Source organism: Macrobrachium rosenbergii, chromosome 5 (genome assembly GCF_040412425.1).
Source record: "Macrobrachium rosenbergii isolate ZJJX-2024 chromosome 5, ASM4041242v1, whole genome shotgun sequence".
Classification (NCBI taxonomy): domain Eukaryota; kingdom Metazoa; phylum Arthropoda; class Malacostraca; order Decapoda; family Palaemonidae; genus Macrobrachium; species Macrobrachium rosenbergii.
The window spans coordinates 4,545,469-4,570,885 of record NC_089745.1 but is presented as its reverse complement, the minus strand read 5'-3'; the positions used below and the strand labels follow the sequence as shown (position 1 = coordinate 4,570,885).

General features: G+C 34.6%; 1 protein-coding gene across 4 annotated transcripts; it reads right to left on the bottom strand.

Annotated features, from left to right (window-relative positions):
- Positions 1 to 1,021: 1,021 nt before the first annotated feature.
- LOC136838456 (uncharacterized) lies at positions 1,022 to 23,726 on the bottom strand. 4 transcript variants are annotated; one of them, XM_067103395.1, is made up of 13 exons: positions 23,574 to 23,726; positions 16,295 to 16,379; positions 15,231 to 15,417; positions 14,047 to 14,191; positions 11,602 to 11,762; positions 10,939 to 11,064; positions 10,715 to 10,819; positions 9,474 to 9,568; positions 7,821 to 7,943; positions 6,130 to 6,192; positions 5,322 to 5,426; positions 4,316 to 4,528; positions 1,022 to 3,499 (listed from the first exon to the last, which is right to left on the bottom strand). In XM_067103395.1, the coding sequence occupies exons 2-13, from the start codon at positions 16,358 to 16,360 to the stop codon at positions 3,317 to 3,319; spliced, it is 1,572 nt and encodes a 523-aa protein (XP_066959496.1). In that variant the 5' UTR covers positions 16,361 to 16,379; positions 23,574 to 23,726; the 3' UTR covers positions 1,022 to 3,316. The 4 variants fall into 4 exon arrangements, with proteins under 4 accessions (XP_066959496.1, XP_066959492.1, XP_066959494.1 ...); XM_067103391.1 differs by lacking the exon at positions 23,574 to 23,726 and adding an exon at positions 20,810 to 21,298; XM_067103393.1 differs by lacking the exon at positions 23,574 to 23,726 and adding an exon at positions 16,672 to 16,717.
- Between the last annotated feature and the right edge of the window lie 1,691 nt (positions 23,727 to 25,417).

Below are 25,417 nucleotides of genomic sequence, written 5' to 3'. Positions count from 1 at the left end.
AGTGTATCAGCAACAGAAAGGTTCTTTCTTTCGTGATGTCACATTCAGAATTGAGACACATTAAACTTTTAAAGAGCAAATGGCATAATTAAAGGGAAATGAACTATCATAATGAATAAAGACAAAAGGAAAAAACAAAAGACATGAAATATAAATTTCCCACACACTATAACACACAAAAAGATGTCTTGACTACATCGGCTGGATTAAAAGTGATAGGTTACCAACTAGTATAAAGTCATTTACAGCAAGCAAAGGATGGATCCATATATTCAGATGTAAAATTTACTGAAGAAGCAGTGTCTGCCAATGATGAGGCTCCTGGCAGATTTGAAGTTGCTGAATGAGGAGAGAGAATGAATTCTGTAGTAAGTTTTTAACTGTGGTGAAACTGGATTGTTCTGAAAGATACTGAATAAAACATTCACAAATTGCAAAGCAAGCTTAAGGGTTTAAAACAGGAAACTGAAGCTCATACACGAACAAAGTAAAAAAATCATTTGCTCATGTTTTGGCAATGCATTTTATGAAAGCATGGCTTACAACCATTCTATAATCTAAACGGTCTCACTAGTGTTAGCACAGAATAGGTTGGAATTTAAATCTTACTTTTAGTAGACAGCGTACCCGGTCACCTTGAATCTATTACGTATGAAGATGAGAATTCTGTTGTGCTATCATTACCTTCCAAAATGATGCCATTGTTGAAGCCTCCTGCCAAGCATATATTTTGGTGTATCAAGGCCACTATCACCTGCCTGGTTGTTTGATCTTATCTGAGCAGCTATTGATGCCAACCCTATCTTGATACAGGGTAATGCAATGCTAGGAGTCATTCACCAGCGATGAATGAAGTAAGACTGAAACATATGTACTTCGGAAGTCCAAGGAGTAAAAGTGAGAAAGATTTTACAATCTTCTTGGGAAAATTCTCCTCGCACATGAGTTGGCAGCAAACATTTGTTGCAGACCACCCGTACATACATCATTTTTTTATTCACAAGGAGAAAAACTGCTAATGTAGGAATAATGAGTTTATTAAACTATAAAAGCTAAATAAAACATTTCAAACACAGAAACAAGGTTTAAAATTCTTTCAATAATATCAATGATCTTTACAAATTTTAGTATACATAATTAAAAGCCCAAAAGGGTTAGATCAGGCTAAGGTTTAGAATTTTTTTTAAGAAAGTTTTGAACTATAATACATTGTTTTTCTTATCATCATAAGGTCAATCTGTAACAAGTTATAACATTTACATTTATATCTGATTAAATAAACTAATCTGTAATCAAACTCACTGTGCTAGTTAACAAATACTAGCAAACTGTGTGCACAATTTGTGTTACACAAGAAATGAAAAAGCATTATCCTAACTAAAACATATTTTTCTTGACTTAAGATCTACAAATGTTTTGGTATCATTTTTCCCAGATCCTTTGTTACTGATGAAAATGCAAAAGCATTTAATCTGCCTTGTTTCATGAATAACTGCAACTACATCTTTTTAAGTTAGTTTACTAAAGCAAACCTAAAACCTTCTATATATTAGAAGATTTACATCTCCAAGAAATATTTCTTTCAAAATAAAGTTTAATCACGAGATCACATCCATTAATATCACTATTTTCTTGTAATCTTAACCTATCCCCATGAAATCCCTTTGTATTTGGAAAATTCCAAACACGTAATACTGTGACCCCTAACATGTAGTGCCCCAGGCGACCGACCAAGTTGCCAGTACCTTCAGATTGCCCTGCTAACAAATGAAGACTCACAAGACCTGGTTAAATCACCAACAGAGGAAGATGAAGGTCAAAAACAGACATGGGAAGAACCAGCATAATGAACATTACAGAAATTTAACAAAGTCAGCAAGGCTGCTTGGAACCTAGAGGATAAAATTATGGAATGTGTACAATTCACCCATGTGGTCACCTAATTTTACAACCCCCTACTATATTATGAGGAATTAACAAGACAAAATTTTGTCAAAATGGTTTTTAAAAAGGTATCTGTGTTAACACAAGATACTTCACGAATCTCATGTGCTCCTGACATTATCAAAAATTCTCCAAACAAAGGTCCTTCATTGTTAGGTCAATACAACTGGATAATGTATTTTTTTAAATAGAGAGAGAGAGAAAAAAATTCACTTCAAATATTACAAGCTTTTCCTTGGGTGTAAATATTACTGAAAGGTCCCATTATTAAAGTATGAGAATCATTCCTTTGGCATAAGTATCACAAAAATGGGCAGAGACCATACAATTCTTATCAGTTACACACAATTACATCTACCAGAAGTGACTAAGACTTTCAATAGAATATTCAACCAGATCATCACATTTATTTTTGGTATCCTGAGATGTATACTATGCCTATGTAGTAATATTTCTTAAAACTAAGCCCTTCCAGTGCAACGAAACAGATTACACAAGTTATATACCTTCAGATCTGAGATTCAAAAGGTGATTTACAAACAAATGCTTTTTATCTCCTAAAAAAAGTGCTCAATTCTGACTACATAGCAATTAAGAAAAGCCAATGTAATTACACTAGATAAAGTAGCATGCTTTGGGAGCCAAGCAAAAATTTAAGTAAATGAACTACAAAATAAAAAACAGAAATATCTGGCAAATCTACACAATTTTCAAAGTTTAGCCTAGACTTTAAAGTGATGCTGTTAAGCTGTGCAAACTACTGTAACAGAAAATCTGAGTATCTGGCAAATCTGGATAAAAGTTTCCAAGAGTTTACCTCAAACATAACACGAATAATTGGTTTTCTTTTAAGCATCAGTTCTACATTAATAGGGAGATACAGTTATATTTCAAAGTAACTTCATAAGAAGCTTTGAATTTATAAAAAGCATAATTATGAAGCCTTATCAGGAAATAACTGATTTTAATGCCTGTTAGTGTGAATTATATATTTATAAGAAACTTATTTTCATTCAATTGCAAACACTTCCCACAAGAAAGTTAAAAATGTAAGTTATGCTAAAAATTAATAATTCATATGGTATCAAGTGCAGTGTTAAATAATGTAAAAATAAGTTTGAGAAATACATAATCATTTAAAAATAAGTGTGGGTATTAGTACATATCAATTTTGTTTGAGAATTCAGCCTGCAGTAAAGATCGTAACAAACACTACCTGTGTAAAAACCTCTTCCACATAACTACTTTCTAAAATGGTATATTAAAAGAATAACTCATGTCATTTTGTTAAGGCTACTCAGAACTACATACTGTACTAATTTTCACATACTGACTAAGGTTACCAATCAAAATTCCAGGGTAAATGTACCTTTCAGGACTTGGGAGGAACTGATATTTCTTGGATAAGGACTTTGGAGGCAAAGGCTAGCAGGATTCCAAACGCTGCTGTTGTGATGGTTGAGTAGGAAAGAGTGAAGCCAAACACAGTCATCTGAAGGGGAGAATTCTGCAGCACGTATATCAGCTGTAATCGTTCCTCAATCAAGCAAATGAACTGTAGAAATTAAAGAAAAATTTCCAGTGACAAATGGAGGCAAATACAATATAGAAACTATAATACAGAACATACTGTATATGTAATCTTCTTAGACATGAAGATATACCACTCAATTAAACTCCACATACAGCAAATGAAAAATATACAGTATACAATATTAGAAAATGCTCTATAGTTTCTTCAGCCAAGCAATCGCTTCTTGGAGCGTTATTAAGGAAAGAAGCTGAGTTATTTAGAAAAGAACCTATTTACTGTAGAGTACTTCAACTGCTAAATTTAAGGTTATACCTGTTAAACAATTAAAGGTGATAATTCTCCTAATCATAACAGTTAACTTTTTGCGCTGATAATGATGTGTGATGTAAAATACTCTATGTTTTAAATCCAACCCCACTTCATTCTATGGATTCTCAATATATCTGACCATTATCACTTAAAACACCTGCACGACTGTTTTAGTTTGATGCTTGGGTGGCAGCATACAAAACATCTGGTGTCCCACAGTCGTAAGACCTTGTTCAAGATTGCTATGAATTTTAGTGTAAATTTAGGAACATATATTGGCCAATACGACAGACAACTGAATATAGAAAAATGTAAAGGAAGTTTTATATCATACTAGGACACCATGTACTTCACTGAAGCTTGGACCTGTACCTTCAATCCGTATACACACATAAAGGCTACAGGTCAGTCAGAGAGGCTGGCCTCAGGCTGGGTGATGGCAAATTTAAATTTTAATTCTCCTAGACTATTATTGTACATATACTATCTCACTATATACTATACAGATTACTCTAATACTGTACATACCTTAAGTAACCTGGCACCCTCTACATTGACCTCTGCATAAGCAGATGACAACAGTGGGAGCAACGCCAGAGGTAGGAAGAAATTGGCTAAGTCAAGCAGTGATGGATCGTATGTCAACCACATAACCAGATTCATGGTTAACCATATGACCACAAGTGATATCACAGATACCATCCACCTTTGTAGAGCCAGTGATGACATCCTTAAACGACACTGCAATTGAACATTATTCTCCTAATTACTGTTATAAATACTGTATAGCATTACAGTATACTGTACTAATTAACGTACGAACAATTACTAGTTATAAAAATATATTTAGTTTGGAAAAATACACTAAAATTGTTTATAAAACAAAGTAACATACTGTCATATATTTTTACTAGTTTACTAAATTCTGAGTCAAGTAACAATACATTCTCAACTGCAAAACAAAGCCAGTATCAAAGTCAGACAATAAAACCTGCTTTTCAATAACTAAAAAAATAATTGGCAACAAACTCATACTACTCTTTCTACAATCTAACCTTTGAAGAAACAAATGACATTGCCAGATTATTACTACTCCTTATTCTCAGTCCTGAATGTTACAAATGGATCATGATTTCAAAACACTAAATTCTTTCAAGGGAGCGTTCTTGATACTATAGTACTAGACTTATTAGCTACTGTTCGCCATGGTACATATTTATTTCTCAACTGTTGCTCTCAGTGAGTGAACCCTTGTGCGTGGAGAATATCGTAGTAACTTTTAGTACTACTAGTAGGTGAAAGTAAAATTGCAGTATTATCACATGCAGCTTTAATTGTAAACGCAACAAATTACACCGATAACAAAATTTCAGTCTATTTTTAATTTACAGCAAAAATGCAATGTACAGAAATGATCATACCTGAACTCTTATAGAAAATTAGTTTTTCATGACTGTACATTGGAGCTCCCCCTTATTACAACAAACTTACCTTTTTATCACCAATAAATCACTGTTGTTTCAAAAATACTGACCTGTATTTTCCAATATCTGAAGAGAATTTCAGAATTACTCATGAGTGGAACAAGTCTGGCACTCTCATCTTGATTGTCTGGAGTTCCAGCAAACACTGAACCTTCCTGTAATATTAAGAATATGTTATCAATATGGAATATTTTTTTAGACACTCATATTATCAAGACCTTCCATACTAAACTCATTTAAAATTTAATTCTTTTAATACTTAAACAATAGTATTACTATCACTAATCTCATGGAGATGTCAGCATAAAACATCCTGTTTTCATATCCACGTTTTATGAACATTATGTACACAAAGCATTGCGTATATTGATGACAAAATAATAGATGTAATTAAGAATATAGGCAAGAAATTAAAACATCCTGATTCTGTATTACACAATATATAAAAAGGGACTTTTTATGATGATAACAGCAGACAAACTATTAACACAAAATATTTGCTCTGTACTATCATACAGTAAAAACTTCAAAGACAATCACCATCTCCCCAGACACAAATTTCTTCATACTATCTAGGTATTCTTGTCACTGCAAAGCACTGACTCTGAAATGGAGATCATATGAAGATATTCTAACTTCCAGTGAGGAAATGGGTTAGCATGGGGTTCACCTAAAGTACCTAACTGCAAAGAAATCAAGAAGTTAAGAGGTCATTGACTACTACAAATGTTTACCTTAGTTAACATGATCAACCGATTACACACAAACACACAAATCAACTTTCTTCTTTCTATTTCCTCTAAACTAGTCGTTCTGATTGTGTGTGTGTGTGTGTGTAGAGTATATACATAACCTTACCTCATCAACTCTCTGCTGGGAACTTCTGGAACTTGCAGCTGTACCTGTTGTCGACGCTTCATCCTGTATTGAATGAAATGTTTCATTTAACAAACATGCAACGCTGGAGACAAATAAAATGTTCGATTGGTGTATGCCGTCACCATCAGTGATGATAAACTATTTATAAGAATTGCATACTGGTTAGAAGATCCACAGTTATATATGCATATGTATATTTGAAACTAGCACAACAGGAGCATTTTCATGTTTTTCAACATGCCTCTTCAGCAACAAAAATTAAAAATTATAATTAGTCAAGGAATAAACAAAAGCATAAACATTCTTCATACAATCAATGGTAGAGGTCAAAAGAGCAGTTCAGCAGACCTAAGAAAAGATGCTAGTCAATGTTTTAAGCTGTAAACTGGTAGATGTCTGTCAGTTGGTTGGATAAACACAGAAAGGGCCTGCTCTGTTGCTCATCGTAACAGAGTGGTGGCAAAATACTCCCTAATTCTAAATCATTGGACTGATTTTAAAAGAAGCACAACAGTATATTTGGAGTCCAATATCAGGAGGAGGAATATAGTGGAGGGGGCCTCATCCATTAATTATAGACCTCCTGTAATAACAAACCTTTCAGCAAAGGGAATGATATTTTGAGTCAGTTAATTTCAAATTTTACTTAAAAGCTTTATAATGCTGTGGTTTCCTTTATCTATCATACCCAGACTAATGATAAGCTTGATTTGCAACAGGATACTGATGCTGACCAAGGAAGACCTCTTCAAGTATCTTGAAGGACAATTACTATTACAAACTCACATTATCATCCATTCTTACAAATCATTAAGGAATTCATCCATAATGTCACCACTGTTGAACTGCATTTTTGACTTCTCATGTTTTTCAATGTAGTGTTGACACTTTTGCTTTGTTTATTTTTGACCAATTTTCATTTTTCATTTTATAGCTGGGGGGTTTTGTCAAAAAACATGCCAAAACTTCTGTTTTTATAGTTATCAATTTACTTATGTATGTAAAACTGTAGATCTTTTAGCCATGACAAAAAATAGCATGACCGAGTTTCAATACTAATTATGACCCTTATAAAACAAGATCCTTCTTAGATATAAACATTAAAAAATAATAACTCACTAACTAAAGTTTATGGTAAAAAAGTAAAATGAAAGTCAGTGATGGACAACATAAATGGAAAAGAGGTGCAAGTATATTTTTACATTTCTTGTACCATCCAACACTGAGTTCAAGAGCAGTCTTCAACGGCTAACATTGTTAAATTATCAAGCTCATTTTCTTTAGACTTCAAATTATCTATACTATCTCCCTCCAGATCATGACTTTCTTCTAGATGCTAACTATTGTACATTTTTTTAGTTTTTTGTTGACCAATATCTTCAAAAACATCTGTGATACAGCATCATATATGTGCCTCTTCTGAACAGCTAACATGTCAAGACCTGGAGTTTTCACTTGAGCAGTGATGCATTACAGTGGGTGACTGATGCAGAGAGAGAGAGAGAGAGAGAGAGAACTGGATCCAATTAGTTTTCCAAGTCTGAGGATTGTTAGTGTTAGAAGTACATCCACTGGAATTCTATAAAGGGCCTCTTAAATTTAATGTGTAAAATATGTATACAATTCACTGGATTTAAATATATAACTTAAGAAATAAAGGAAATGGTTACCTTGGTGTCCCTCAAGTCTGAAGACGAACCACTACCAGAGGAACTGGGAGCATTCTGGCCATGTTCCAATCCCACCCCAGACGACTGTGTGGCAGAGCCCTGACTCCTATCCCTCCTGTTCCCCTGTTAAAGAATACTTCTCCACTAAAGGTAAGTGAGATAAACAGAAATAAAAGAGATATTCCTATACAAGCACAAAGTTTCCACAAACACATATTTGTCACAATAACTCCTGAATTAAAGACAGCAAAGGACTCTCTAGTCTTATCAACTTGTTAGACCAGAAATAAAAAGACCCAATTGCATATTCCCAAATTACCCTGCAGCATCTTCTGTGCAACTGACTGATTGGTTTAATATTAAATAATCTGGTGTCACAACAATAAATGTCACTGATACCGAAATGTACATTAGTAAAAAACAAATTTCAATTTTTTCAAAATGCTATAAAAATGTAAAAAAAGAAAACTCAAAAAAGTCAATTAAAATAGTAGAGATCTATGATCCACAAAGATTAATATTATTTATGTGCTTAAAGGATTAAAATTTAATCATCAAATCAAATTACATATAATAAGAGGAGCAAATCTTACAAGAATTTTTGTCCAAACCTTTGCAAGTCTATACAGTAAGTGGAATGAACTTTATGAATTCTTCAACACACAATTTACAGTACTATGTGACCCAAAAAGGAAGATTACTGTTGTTTTTTAAGCAAATCTTCACCTAATCTGTACACAAAAAAAAAATACAGTAACAGTCCTTTCTGGGTGGAAGAGTACTGAAGATTATACATTGAAAAATTTTATGTTTTTTCCATATGTGGAACTGCAGAAATTTGACTGAAAATTCTTGTACAGTTTGCTCCTTCGATTATCTATAATTTCATTCTATGACTAAATCCCCACCCAATTTGTACATAAATGACACTAATCTTCCTTTCTAGGACATTGATTTTTTTATGCTTTTAATCTGGCAGGATGAGTCGCAAAATGACAGAAAAGGAAACAGGTACAAAAGATTACATTTTCTGAAAACTTTTCACATCTGTATACATGTCGAAATTGTCAGCATTTCAATTCTAATTCTCTATGGACAAAAAATGAAGATTAGTGTTGCTTATGAACTCTGAGGATGAAGAATCAGTTATAGAAAATAATAAAAGGGAATTGAAGGAAATAAAATTTTGCCAGAATTTTCGTCCAAATATCGCAGGTCTGCATGTGGGAAAAAATGTCAATTTTTCCAATGCCTCTGGGACCCAGAACTGAAGATCAGTTTTACTTGTGCAATCTGAAGGTGGAGATTCAGTCACAAATTGAAATAAAATGAAATTGCAGAAAATAATATTTTACCAGAATTTTCATCAAAATTTTGCAGGTCTGTGTTCTAAGCATTTTTCGGTATTTTTGCATTCCAAATCAGCAGCCTTATACTGAAGTTGCTGGGGAAACTACTGTAGTAGTTTTAATCAATCTGGTGACTGTGATTTTGTTGTTATTCAGTTTTTTTTTTTTTTTTGCCTGTTTTACAGTAAGTGTACTGCCAATAACCTGTTACTGTACTGGTAATTTCCGTTACCGTTAATTTATTTTATATTAAGTAGTAAAAATTCACAATAGTTAAAAATCAGAAGTGACAATCCCTCCCTACCTGTGGAGTAATAAGAACAGAGGCATTAGAATCCAGATCATGAACTCCTGTTTCCTGTAACTCTTCAAAGTAATCTTCATCCAGCCATGTATACTCTGCGAAAGGAAAAATCCTTGAAAACTATTTTCAAAATTAATACAGCACATGAATACGACACTAATTTAAATATGTATATTACAGCATAACTCCATTTATCTGGTTTCCAGCTATCTGAAATTCTCCAGCAACAGACTTTCAATGAATAAAAATTAAATGATGCATTTTCACAAGCCTGATGAAGAATTAAAGAATAGCTGACCTGCTAGATCCAATTTCCTCACAGGATGCTACCCGTCTATCTTTCACGAATGCTTAAACAGAGGCAGACATATTGAAAGCATCATCCAACACGAGAACATGCTGTTCTATTATGAATTTTCTTTCTCACTTATCCACTAGATTAATCAAACAAGTGTTTTTCCTTTGAAGAAAAGCTTTCACATGGGCTTAAATACCATTGCATTAAAGTGAAAAGTACAGCACAGATCTATACTTGTAACTGCTCTCTACATCACATCAAAAACTTGATGCTTGTATTTAGCCCAAAATGCCTATATTTCTGAGCCTGCAAATAACAAGAAAGCCATGTACAGTAATCTACGCAAATACCCCCAATTCATGCAATTTCTGAATTACCTTATGCTAAACTGAAAGCCCAATACTGTTTCTCAAAAGAATTTTTGAAGACTGTTGTAATTTACATTTTTAAATACCTGTACTGCATTATACTTTTGATATTGTTCTTCACAAGCTTTGTTAGTGATAAAAAATTTATTTTTCAAGTTTCCATACATTTCCTAATCTCTAAATTCTCACTAGCACTGCAGTTTCTCTTCACCATCCCCAATCAGCATTTTATCATCTGCCAACATTAGCCAATCTATACTCCATTTCTGACAATTATTCTCATCCTGCATCTGTAAACCTTCATTACAATTAGTGCAGTAGATGAAACACAACAACCAAATCCAATGTCTTAATTGGGCTATCCCAAGAAACACTACCAATTGTAAATACTGCAACTGATACAATTGCTTGCAAAAAATAACTGGGAAGTGAATTATATACACAAAACACCAAACCTAATGCTTTGTGGTTACTGGGACAAACTGTCAAAATTATTCTGCATGTGCATTCTGTATAACTTATCATAAAATTCTTCAATGAATTTTATAAAACTGCACTGATAACAAGAGGCTTACCTTCTAATACTGGTCTTTCCACGCTGGTTTGATGTGTTAATCCCATGTATTTGGCTTCATATATTCTCGCATCTTGTTCTAATGCTTCCATGAATTTCCTAATTCCTGAAAGCAAGATAGTTTATTTGAGATGGTAAGATGCTGAAGCCATACAACACAACATTGCTATTGTGATAACCTTTCATTTCTTGAATGAACATTCAAATAACTCAAGGGGAACTTACCAATGACATGCGTTCTGCACACAGAGATAACAACACAGGATACTAAGGAATTCCACATGACAGCAAAAACCGTACATACTACTCGCATAATGTACCTTAATCTGCACACTATAACCTCAACTGAAACTTTAAGAAAAAAACAAAAAGATTAAAATAAAATAACAGAAGTGGAAAATAATCCTCACCAAAAATAAAAAATAAATAAAAAAGATTATTTAGTCTAAGTCAGATACAATAAAAAACATATGTATTCTATACATTAAACCTATTTATGGTGGCATTCTTCAGCAGTCCAAAGTCAAACATAAACAAACTTCAAGTTGATAACACAAAAATCAAAGAGATTCTACCAATAAGCTGCGATCACAGTCATACAGAAAATTAAAGTGTATGAGAGTTTATTATAAAATAGGAAATTCAAAAATTCATTTCTGAATGAACGCTACAATGTACAGTATCTGGATATCATTTTTATTTGAGACAATTCTTCCACTCTACCGAACTGAAATGTGAATCTACATTAGAGCAATTATTAACCACACATAGCTCATGTAGCTTTCCAGCCTATATGCACCTATAAAATTCATTACTAAAACAATATTTCATATTAAACTTAAAAACTAAAAACAATGAAAACTTAACACAAACTTTAATGAAACTTACCTGTTTCACACGTTTTATCCTTGAAATTCGAGAATGCACTAATATTGTTTACCACTGCAAACAAGGACATTAAAAAGAACACCACAGCAGAAGCATTCATCTTTAAAATGGTCTTAGAATGAAGCCGCAACATGTTGAGGAACTTCTTGTGACTGAAGAGTCTATCAAAAGATAAAATAAAAATAAAATATAATTCCTCCTATACCACATTAAGAGTAACTTGATAATCAATAAGTTATTCTTATATTTGCCCTAACTACAATGCTTTCTTTTATTTTTCTTTTTTTTGAATTTGCCTTGAACTTTTTATTTGTTTTCTGTAGTCATTTGTCACTAACTGGCATAAAAGTGTGCTTTAAGTGTACCCCCATCAAGGCAACTCCAATCGATGACAGTGGAAGACCTGGTACAAAGGCATAGCACCATCCTAGATTGAAGAACACTGGTTTATTTGGGAGTGGCTTTCTCCTATAAGAGATGCCTACCAGGCTAGTGTGTCTCTGGTACAGTATTTTTACTTAGGGGTTGCACCTCACATGATACAAAATGTGTGTCTGAATTGTTGGCCCAGAGTAGAATGTCACACTTAATAGTGTATCAATTTGCAAAAGTCAAATAGCTGTTGTATTAAGATAATGCTAATTTTAATGAAAGTATTGTTTTACTTTATCCAGTTAAATAACATGTCTTACTATCTTATAAAATATAAACATTGCAATCATGCACCATTTGCATTCTAATAATGTTTACATTTATAAAATCATCAGCTAGCTAAGTTTTACCAATATCATCATTACTATTAGTTGTTAAATGATGCATAATTTAGATACCATATATTTTTTTTTCAATTAACAAAGCTAAGTTTTGCAATGCAGCTTACCTTTATCCATACATATAAATTAGTAAATTCTAAATGCAGTAGACTTGTGATTGTGTCACTTTTTTATTTTTGTCAATTTTTAATATTGATTTTGCCTATCCAAATCATTTGCATCCTGCACTTAATTCATTTACAGGCAGTCTCCAGGTTACAGGGGGGTTCCATTCCAGTCAGAAAACGCTGTAACTTGGAACATCGTAATAAAAATTTATAATAATGAGAGAGAGAGACTTATGTAAGCTTGGGAAGAAACAGGTTTTAAGGTTTGCCTGGTAATAAACAGGTTTTCTCCCCTCCTTATAGTGAACCCTAAACCGGTTTTCTCACCTCATTACAGTGCCTATAGCTACGCCCTTCAGAATCCTAGTTACAGTGCTTATGGCGCCATAATCCTAGTTATGGTTCTGTAACTTTAGGGTTACTGCATTGTAACTTCAGAACATCAGCCATAACACTGAACCGACTTTTTGATGAATACTTTTTTAAAGCTCCATAAGTTCAAAATGCAGTAAGTCTGAGCTGCCGTAACCCAGGGACTACCTTCTGCTGCAGTTGCAACCTGCAGCTTAAATTTACCTGTATGATTTCTTTAGACCTTCTCCATAGTGTGAGGATAGATAAAAATTAATTTTATATTTACTAACAGAAGTAACTATTGAGAACAAGCAAGTTTTTAACAAGTCAACAACTATAATGCAACTCTAAGTAAATGTGCAGTAGGTATGGTTATTAACATTGGCTAACAGCTGTTTCTCAATTCACTTATGTCAGTACAGTTGTTCATGCCTGTGTTTTCCCAAGTGGTAATCATGAAATAATAAGTTATTAATCAAAAGAAATATTAATGAATTACAGTATTAGATAATCCATAAGTTTGGTAAGTCAGTTTGAATTTATGAAGATCAAGCATTTAGCTAGTCTGCATACCTGGGCATGAGTGTACATACCCACATGCATCACATCAAGGTAACCTACCACTTGCTATGCATTTGCTCTCTCTCTTCATAAATAAAAAAAGGACAGAGAGAAAGAGAGAGAGAGAGAGAGAGAGAGAGAGAGAGAGAGAGAGAGAGAGAACAACCTTAACACCATGCCAATGTGTATGTAAACACATGCACACATGTACAAACTGGAAAATATATGTATGTCACACAACATTACTGTATTAGGTACAATAACATACTGCATTAAATGAATTTCAGTGCAAATACTGTACCATATGGGGATGAGGGTGGGGTTGAGGGTAAGTGATTGCACAGTGCTTTTAACTTACGTTACAATACGTACAGAAGATACAATTTTTATTTTTATATTGCATGACTTTTGTCTCCTTGTATCTTGTAAGCTCATGCTAGACTCTCTGGGACGTGGATGTATACTCATAGACAAAAAAAGAGACTACTATACTTCTGGCTGTGTCTGTAGATGACTTTACTGCATATGTGGCTAATATAAAGTAACCGGTTTGCGTATGATGAAAAATGATTTAATTTTTAATAATTAATTCTTTATAAAGTAATCAACTACTAAATGTTTAAAGTAAAACATTACATTACAGTTCCTACCTGTATGCAAGTTTATTTGCATATAAACCCAGGGATACAAAGAGGATTGAAAAGAAGATGCCAACTGTCCCATCAACAATAGTTGTCTTAGTATAGTCACTTGCAATATCATAACACGTAAACCACGAATTGCATAGAACATATCCTGAAAAAGCAATCTGATTAAGTGGCTTATACAATTAATAAAATCTCAGCATACATATACTAGGTATAAACTACTGTGAACTGTAATCCAACCAAGACAGATGCATTATCATAAATAATTTTTCTTGCATGATAGCGATTTCAAAGGTGAAGTCAATTTGATAGGGCATTTGTCACTAAACATTTAAATATACTCATTCATACATACATTCATACATACATACATACACATATACTGTACTTGCATACATACAAATATAGAAAAATTTTACTGGTAATATATTTCCAACAGGGATGCTTAAGAATATTCATGTATATTTAAACTTGAAATCAAGAAGTCTCCTACCATCCATGGGTATAGTTTCAATAACATGAAAGGTTCTTTGAAAGATTTTTATATATAAAGCCTGTTATTCCTATTCTTATATAGCTTTGTATGCACATTTATATGAATAATTATTTTTTACAACTACCGTATCACAACCATTACTGAATATATTATGGAGTACACTAAGTATCTGGATACTGTACCTACACAGTGGTAGTTAAAAGAAAAATATACATAAAATTAGTTATTATAATTGTGTAATAACTTTAGTATATATAAAAAATTGTATGGGTAATATAATTTTATATTACAGATACAGTAATGTGAACAGCTGAGGGTTAACTTACAACAGTATTATAACCTATGGGTATACTGTATACATCATGCAACTCTTGTACATTATGATGTCCATCACTGACTTTAATTTTTTCTTTAGTTTTCCACTTTTTGTACTCTATACTTTTCGCTTTTTATAATTAATATTAAAACACACTGAGGGAACAGTTAATATAACTACAGGATTCAAGTGGCACAATCTGTCAGGCACAAGATATGACCGATGAGGTTGTGATGAAATGAAATGCAAAGTTTTAATTCACTAACTCCTTTCATAGACTGTCAAGAGTTGCTGTAAACTTTTATTCTTTCACAAAACACAAAATAATTAAATTCCAACACTAAACAACTAACTGACAAACACTGTATATCTTACCTATTGCAGTAAAAAATGTGAGAGTATACAACACAGTAGCAAAAATAGGCCGATCATTAACGTTGAGTTTGATGCCCAAACACTTGGCAATCGCAAACCATAACCAGAAGGGCAAGCGTCTTGATTGCCGGACGCTCCGGCTGGTAAATGGGGTGTGTTGTGATTGCAATCCCTCTCTTGCAGTTACCTGTAGTTTAGAGCAAGTGAGTTATTACAAACCACTCAACAACAGTCCAACACTCACAAGGTTTTTATTTAATAAGACTGCAGAATTAAAACTCAAAAGTAATGCTTGTGTCTGATTACTAGAGCCTTAGGGAGCCAGCTTTGGAAGCTTTCTTATAATCAAGACAACTGAAAAAGTACAAAATGAAGTCTTACCACTTTATGCAATGCAACCATTGTGATGAGGCAATGTTTGTCATCGTCTCAAAAAGCATGTTGTCTGTGATATTGTCCCTAGCTAAATCTTTGATATTAGTCACAAGAACTAGAAGACAAATCACTGTACTCAGGAGCATAACAACGGAAGTGACACTCACAACACTGAATCTGTAAACTGATGCTAGATCATCACCTCTCTTAGCTAAGTCAATTATCCGTAATCAAACTAATATCTGTCAAGTGGCCACTGCCATCTTTTCCCCAAACCAAGTACTGTACTGTACAACCATGCCCTCATACCAAAGATGTCACACTTAATTTAACGATACCAAGTTACATTTCCAGTGATCATAGGGTTCAAACATATTTGTTTTTAAATAAGGTGAGAAAGTTGGAACAAAAATAGAGAGATTAGACAACCAAGTCTGAATAAATCGAAGCAAATAAAAAAGAAAAAGGCAGAAATTAATGTAACTGGGGTCAAAGAATGTTGCAAAAAGCCTTTCGTATCATCTACAGTGTCCCCCACAAGACCACTCTTAAGTGGCTTAAACTCAAATATGAATACAGAACTCTAATTGCAAGTCTTTTGTTTTTTAAGTCCAAAAATGTTAGATGTACGAGGATGGAAATCCACTCTATGATATATATTGGTATTCAAACCTCTCAATACAACTTACTTGTAGTGCATTATCTGTGCGATAGTATTCCAAGGAAGCCACAGACTCTGAGCGGTGTCGTGACATCACTGACCTTACATCAGATCTGTAAATGGCAATTAAAATTACACTATTACAATATCATAAAAATGCAACAAAAAAACATTAATATAAATAAATAAAACAGAAATGCTACTGCAGTATACTGTATCTTAAAACAAATACTTTCCAAGTGATAATCATTTACTTTTCCATGTAATATAGTAATAACAATGTAAATACAGTATATCTTTAGTCTTAAAATACAGGAGCTCACAAATAAAAAGGGCCAATGCTCAAAGAACATTATGAAATATATACTTCAATTCACACCAAGCAAGAAAATTCTCAGTTCTTACTTCATGTGAACAGCAGTCTTCATTGCAACCACAACAAGACAACAGAGTAAGAATACAGCTACAGTATGTAATAAGCTTTGTTAAATATGCACGCAGCCCTTATCAATTCAAGTGTAAGATAATATATCACATCCAGTGATTTTTTAAAAATGTAAACAATGGATTTAAATAAAAAACAAATTGATTTCTTCAACAGCTGCTTATGTTTTTCCAACAAAACTCTGTGCTACTACTTATTTCTTCCGAAAACTATAGGTTTACAGAACCAAAACTACTGTACACAACTACTCACGTCCCTTAATAAATTTCACATTTGCGTAACTTCCTCCTGTGTGAATTTTTGGAAATTTCGTATCCTGTGCAGAATCTATATTTTTAGGGTTCCCACTCAAACTCAAGTTTTCAAGTCACAATAATTTCTTAGCACTATCCAACAATGAAATTGCTGTGCAACTGCCTATAAAATGTAAGGAGTTTTGCAGTAGTACAGCATTTCCAATTTGAATTTCTTCCTTGGCAGATAATATAATTGTACAAAATTTTGAAGTACAGTCTGACCTCTTTAAACTGGCTCCCTTGGGACCAGGGCATACCTGAACCACAGAAAATCATGGATGACAGAAATCACCCCTAAAAAACCCTATATAAACAAAATCTTGCCAGCTCATTCCACATATATATTGCTGTGTTATCAAAAGTAGAACAAAGCTTCTGAATACCTGTAATCACTGTCATTCATTAGGTTTAGTTCTTTATGAAAATTCTGGCCTGCTCCATAAGTATCTCCCCAGAAATGCTTACACCTTAGGTTTGTTGGAGCTTAAACCACTATAAACGTGCACGGTTGAGTTCTGATCTCTTGGCACCTTTCATTGTTTTCCAGCACTTCAAACATTTTTGGTTTTTCTTTTCAGCCCGGTTAGGCTGTTACGCCGACAGGTATTCATATGCAAAAGTCAAATACATACAGTATGTTAAGAATAATGATAATTTTAGTAAACTGTTGTTTTATGTACTGCATGCAATTACATACATTATTGTCATAATATTATCGCATTATAATTCATGAACATAGCAGTCCGCCATTTGCATTCTGTTAATGTTTACATTATTATTCTTAAAATCATCAGCTGATTGCATTTTACCGACATCATCACAACCATTTGTTGCTAAATGAAACATTTCGGAGATTCGTTTTTTACGTAAATTATCAAAGCCTAGTTTAAAAATGCAACTTACTTTATTCACAAATGAAGTAAATTAAACAAAGTGAAGATGTGATTTCGCCAATATCGGATGCTGCCTGTGCCTCTTCCAAAAAGTTTTGTGGCCTGCAATTTAGTGGCATACATTCTTAAAACTTTCCTCTCTATTGCTTGAAGGATGAATAAGGATTTATTTTATTTTTCCTCAAGGAAGTCACCACTTAAAATTAGCAAATTTTTAATAAGTCAACAACTGCAACACAACCCACAATAAATGTGTTAGTCATGGTGACTGACTGGCAAAGAGCCATTTTTCGACTTGATTGTTTATGTCAGTACTTGCTGTTGTTCATGCCAGTGTCTTACAAGCAGAAGTAAGTGGTTGTTAATTATGAGATATAGTAATGAATTCTTAGACAAGTCCGATTTAATGTGTGAAGATTCATGTTTAAGCTAATGGACTTTTGCTTCTAGGCCTATTTCTTAGTTAAAAGCTAACTCAGATATAACGGCCTATGCATTATCAGTGGTGTCTACCAAAACTGAGACAGGCATAGAAAGCTTAGCCTAGTGTAATACAGTACAGTACTATATACTGAAAATACATATTGCACTATAAGTCGACCCCCCATATTCACAGGGGGATGCGTACCACACCCTCTAGCAAATAGCTAAAATCTGCGAATACTTGACATCCCTCTAAAAATGCTTATAGCAGCATATTTCTATTTTTATAGTTCAAACACCAAAAAACCACTCTAAAAAGGCTTAAACCCAAGTATTTTAAAAGTGTTATCACAAAAAATGCAGTATTTCCACAACCATAAAAACTTTGAAACAATACTGACTGAAAAATTTTTAAGTGGCAACATACAAGTCTCCTTATGAATGCCAATGTCTTACCACTAAATTAAATGGATTTCAATACAGTTAAACCACACAACTTCCTCAGAAAATAAAATTCTTATCAATGACAAGTTTCTCAACCCAAATTCTAAAATGAGGTATAGGCTATACATACTGGAAAGCAGAAGCTCTAAGGCTAGGTTTGATAAATCAATGAATAACCCCAACACCTTTTTACCAATAACATGTTCAAGACACTTCTACATATGGGCTGATTCCTCATCTTATGTAAAGATGCCTATTCCTCTGGTTTTTGAGGCATCAGCCTCAGATATCTCTTCTACTATTCTCCCAAGGCCATCTGCTGATCTACCTCCTGCATAGGCAGAAGTTCCTGAGAGCTTTTAGTTTCTGCCAGCTGATAAGGATAGGTCTTGGAAACAGACAATTAGACTTTGGGAGGACCCTTCAACTTGAACAAACTTGCCATAGCAAGAAAACTTGTGGCCTCTCTGGGCCAAAGTCCACTTTAAACATTGAGATATTGACATTTTCTCTGGCAAACTCTGTTATTAAGAAGGGGGACACTAATTGAAGGAGACTATTTTAATATGCTGGCATCCTCTGACTTTCATGCCCTAACAGTCCTAGAGGCTTTCAAGAAATGGTTGCCCATCAAGACGTCATACTCCCTAGACTGAAAAAAGAAACATAGCAACATGCAATTCCTCAGCTGATCAGCAGTCAAAAAATAAAAAAGGACCACTGCCATTTCCCTTCTGGAAGAACAAGTTAGACTGCTAACCACTAGTCCTAATAATAGTGAGTTCTTCCAGCAACCCTTTACCCCACAGTTGAAAAAGGATGCTTTTCCCTCCCCATCATGGTTCAACTACAGGCAACAATCCAAGCATCCCTAAAGCAAACAATCTCACTGCACTCTCACCACAAAAAAAAGCCTTCTCCAACTCTCCGACTGCCATGGTAACATCCAAGTTAGAAAACAGAGCACAGCCATCATCTCCCAAGGCATGTCTAGCTCCAAAGAAGAGAACAAGGTTGTGTATCTATGGTAATTTTTCCTGCAAAGTCATCTGTCCTTTTACTTCAATGACGTTTTATTTTCTAGATATAATTCTTAACTTGGAATTGCTAAGAGTTTGTAGTTTTAGATTTTTAAAATTTATTTAAATTTCTGTGAAAATGTGCATCGTTCTGTTGTCACGCATCAGATATATTATCGACAACTGAACCAATTCCTCGCAAGACCAGGTGTTGCTTATAAAGGGTTCTGGCAGAGAGATGCTGGAGGATCTCAAGCCTTGCAGGATGAATTACTGTGTTGTTGGCAGATGATTCAGACAAACAGCCACACATGGATAGCAGAGCTATGGCAGGACGAATCTTCCTTAAGGGAGGTCCTCAAATAGTGTATGGAATTCAAGCTGCACTGACCCACCCAACCCTCCACTGAAATCTTGGTGGCAAAACTAAAAACGAGAGGAGGTCGTCATTTTGAGAAGGGGATTCCATGTCCAGAGGGCAAAATCTCTCTTGACCATCATCAAGGGTGTCATGTTGAGGATGAAAGTTTGAGGTATTTCTAAGAGTTACATCCATTCAATGGGAACCCAGTATTTATTCTTACTGGAACAGAGGTTGAGGAGATTTCACAAGATTCAAGACTACAATGCACAACCCAGGAAACCGTTAATGGCCTACTTTTGAATGATTCTGTTGGGAATTGATCTCCTACAGAGCCAGGAGGAGTGGCTCCTTGGTGGTACGAGTTTCATCCCTCTGGATACAACTGTCAATGGATAACGGCCAAGACAAGAAGGAATGTTCACTCACTGGGGAGGGCATTGATCCTACACACCCATATGTTTCTACCTACTGTCTAATTTAATGTGACGAACTTTTGCGAGCTCAGAGCATTGACCCATCGGACCCTTTACTCTTCCCAGAATATCTGGTAAGGGAGCTGGGAGATAAACTAACACTTGTATGAAAAATGTCTTTTAGGATAACAAAAACCTGTCTTTGCATAGGAAGACTTTTCAAATAAAAATGAACATGTTACTTACAGAATTCCATCGGGCTCATCAATATCAAATGAAGTACAAGAGACATAACTGCTATCCAGTGGATCATCAACCAGAGATCTCTCCCCTTCACTGGCTTTCATATTAATTTCATTTCCACCTGCATAAGACAAAGTAAAGATACTCTGCCTCGAACACGAAGGTTGATCTCCTTGAGGTACACCCTGGTCATTACTTTCAGGAGTCTCGTCAGTAATCAAACCGGTGTCTACCCTTTGGCCTAAAATCTGTCTATTAGCTTCATCATGGCTTTCTAGAGTTGGGGTGTGTTTCCCACCCAAAACATTCTCTGATAATGAATCGAAAAAACTCTTTTCATGCATACTAGACAAATCAAATTCATCACAGTCACTTAATTCTCCTGACATCTCTAATTACACTGAATTTAGGTCAGGTATCAGAGTTGTAACTAGTGCTGACTAGCTAGATGTGAATTCAACCACTTGTCAGCCCAAAACTGATAGTTCAATGCTTCACAGAATAAATTCCAACTACTGTACCAACTTATCACGTGCATATGTTTGCCCACAAAAGATAAGACTACCAACACAATGAGAACAAGTATCAGTAAACATTAATCAGCATACAGTATATTCCCATATCAGGGTGTATGACCAATAAGAGAAATATGATGAATTACAGTAAGGTAATGGCATATACTGTTCTTGTAAAATCAACAAAATACAACTGAAACTAAAATTAGCATAATAGTGAAGACTTTAAGCTTTGTCTTTAAAATTGCTTGTATTTTTAAGCATTCATCAAAACAGTTCTAAGCACATAATCTGATAAGCCAGGATTTGCATGCCAGCTACCAACACACAAAGTTCGAATGTCTCAGAGAACCAACACTGTGATTTGATTTACACCAAATTACCAACTTCATGGCGATGAGAACCATAGAAAGATAAGCAAAACATGCATCAGTCAAAGACTGTGACAATAGATGGTCAACACTGTGATAATTTACACTTATCAAATTCACCTCAATCAGAGCCATACGTAGATAAATATATGGAACGTGCAGTACTAAGAGAAATAAGGAGGTGGCATTAAAATAACATATATCAGTGCCTTAAAACTGCCAGTGTGACAAGGAGACTCCCCATTCCTGTATATTGTACATAAAAAATTATGTCTTAGTATAATTACAGTTCTATAATATACTATTTGACATTAACTAGGTTATGAGTCAGTTGAGCATGCCATAAATGAAATGAGTTATGTAAATTGTATTTAGTTTTAGAACATAAAATAATTAGTTTTTATAATGGCACTCCTCTCTCCTTTTCCCTTTTTACTCAGTGCGAACTGACTGATATGAATCATTTAAAAATACTTGGGAACTATGGTCATTATCTAGAATGACAATCAATTACAAGACTAATAATCTCCCGTTTTAGTTTTCTGTAAAAGAAAACTATTGAGATGGCTACAGTATTTGTCTCTCAGTCCGCACTTTTTTGTCCACCCTCAGATCTTAAAAACTGCCAAGGCTAGAGGGCTGCAAATTGGTATGTTGATCAACCACCCTCCAATCATCAAACATACCAAATTGCAGCCCTCTAGCCTCAGTAGTTTTTTATTTAAGGTTAAAGTTAGCCATGATCGTACGTCTGGCACTGCTATAGGTGCCAACGACACAGGCCACCACTGGACCATGGCTGAAAGTTTCATGGGCTGCAGCTGAAAGTTTTATGGGGTGCTGAGAGTACAGCATTATACACTGTACAGAAAAATCGATTGCGCCGAAGATGTTCGGTGCATTTTTTACTTGTGTCCATTGAAAATACTTATTTTTGATCAAATGTATTTTCCACCAGAGCCTATTAGTGTGTGCCATTGTTTTTTGTCTTTTCATTGTCTATTCATCTCTTTCATAAAATTATACAGATCCCAACAGGAAGGTAACTTGGGTTAGTTTTACAGAACCGCGTCCTGTAACCAAACAGACTGGTCAGTCATTACAGGACAGAGTGAAGCCATCCAGGTCACAGTGGGTTAGCATATAGTAACCTACCGGAGGCTTAAAAAAGTGGGCATTCATGGACTAGCGCAGGGGGCATTAGGCATATCTATGTGAATGTGTGTATATACAGCATTGGGAACTTTTACTAGTTTATGTCCTGAGCATATGAGTGCCCCTAGACATGCAGGAATGAAGGAAAATGTAAAATAAGTAAATAAATCAATAAATCAGTACATAAATTAATAAAAAAAATAAATAAGTTACAATTTTCTCTCATTCTCCAGAAGGGGAAAAGGGCACCGATAATTCATGAGGGCACACACCCACCCCGGGGCATTCTTCAAGGTGGCTAACACCCCCTGCTACTTATAAAACATAATCAGCTTGTTCTCTTTGCATTTTGCTGGGTTAAGGGTCTCACCATTGTTTGAAAATAAAAACACAAATCACATGAAAGATAACAGGAAATGGCCGATAATCTAAAAAGCTTATTATAACAGACATCAATCGTATTCGTCTACATACGATTGTCATGTCAACCATACTAAAGATATTGACAAGAGTATACGACAGGAATATAATATTCTTGGTAAAATACTAACTAGCAATGTAATTCTCATGCTAAATCACGAATTTTATACTTAAAAATTGTAGGAGACCCTCAATTAAATACATTAGCTGCTAAGACTCGAGAGCTGGACGTCACTGTAGCCTACGCCTAATCTACTGCATAATTTAATATTTGTCATAATTCCACTAAATGTTAATCCAACTTACGTTCTAATATCATTGGTTTGACGTGTCCTCTATCTTCAAAGAGCTCGTATTCGGTATATAAAAATGCAGGCCTCCTGTATACCTATTCAGATAATTTTCGTATCAACAAAACCACCTGTTGAACAAACAACGGGTGCGTTCATTTCGTATGTCAACACAGCTGTCAAATAAGGGGTAACATAGTCAGAATATCAGCATACACGAACTTATCCTTTATGAACACAACATTTACCCATTTAATAAAATATTAAGAAAGATTTTTAAGTGAGAATAAATAATATAAATTTGAAGTTTATCGGTGAGAATGCAAACGTGCCATAAGAAAACATTCCCTTTGTTCGATTCCATCCTTTGCCGTGGCTTTAGACGTCAATCTTTGCGGCTCGACTTATGTTGTCCGAGTCATGAGATGTGAATTACTTGCAAACTGTTATATTTTTTTATTAACAAAATAAGAGTCCTTAACAAATATAAAATTTTGTTAATCTCAACTAAACGTTATAACAAAAAAACTTTCCGAAGGAAGGGCCTATCATATGCAATCTCAGCATCCCTTCTCAATGAAAATTATCTGAAAACGCGGACAATGAAAATTCATGCCTTTGGCTAAAATTAAAGTATTTAAACACTAGAAAATTATCCTTATTTGTCTAGAACTGGAAGCTGGCATTCACCCAACACTGCAATCCTCCCGAGCTAAGAATACCGGTCACTGCAAGTGATTGATGAGTCTTAAGAAAAAAAAAGGTACATCAAGATTTCCTGAAGCCCAAACCATGACTCCTCAACAGTCAACATCTTAACACCTTAACCCGCCTCTGTGCTGCAGTCACGCGCTGCTGGCACATGACCGTCTTAATATTTACCAACCTGCTTTCCACTTCCTATGAACCTATATACATTGTAAATGTTGCACGAACACTGGTACAACATTTCATTGCAACATTTTTCATCCACTGATAATGTTCCAATAATTTCAAATCACCTGACACACGCATATTTCAGTCATTTTATATAACAAAGATGAAACTGGAGCTGAAAAAAGAATTGTCCAGCATACAATTGGCGATTGTATGATAGTTATTTATATACCGGACTGCTCCTGGAAATTAATGCCCTCCCTATATTATAAACCTATCGTCCTTCATTCTTATTACATGATCGAAGCATCTTGAAACACTCTGACCCATCCTTTTGAGTATACTTACCTTTCTAACACATGCATCTTGACATTTCCCAGCCTTTAACTTCTCATGATATATCCATTGCGCAAGTCATTCACCTTTAGAGCAACTCGTGTTTCATTTCATTTGTGGTCAACATGCAAACTTGACTTCCATAACAGAAAGTTAGCTTAACAACTTTATGTACTCCAGCCTTGGTTGTCATAGACACGTAAGGCTAAATATCTTTCATTGTGCACACCCTACTCTGTGAATCACTCATTTCTCTCTTCCTGCTATCATCCATCACAGTTACTCATATCAAAATTCATTTACTGTGTCTGTATTCTTGTTTACAGCTAACTGCTGTCATTTCCTTTATACTTTTTCAAGTGACATAGAGCTTTTGAGTCAATACCAGTCACAAAAGCTCTCAAGAAGTGAAACATTTGCCTGGCCCTACCCACTCACATTGCCTGGCCTTCACCCGAACAGCCCAAAAGACTCTTTTCCCAGTCTACCAAACCCACAATAACCTTCCTAAGCCTTCTTATGCCTGTAAGCAATGTTACCAATGCTTCTTTCTGCATCTGAGCGTGGTTTTCAAATTTTTATGAATTTATGTATATTCTATAAATGTACATTACTGTGGACCCTTCAGATAGTGTTGAGTTCTGGATT

Coding starts and splice junctions, on each gene's coding strand:
- LOC136838456 (XM_067103391.1), bottom strand. CDS start 21,195: ATGTCAGGAGAATTAAGTGACTGTGATGAATTTGATTTGTCTAGTATG. Junction 15,418..16,294: donor GCACAGATAATGCACTACAA/GTAAGTTGTATT, acceptor TCTAAACTACAG/GTAACTGCAAGAGAGGGATT. Junction 5,427..6,129: donor CCCAGCAGAGAGTTGATGAG/GTAAGGTTATGT, acceptor TTAATATTACAG/GAAGGTTCAGTGTTTGCTGG.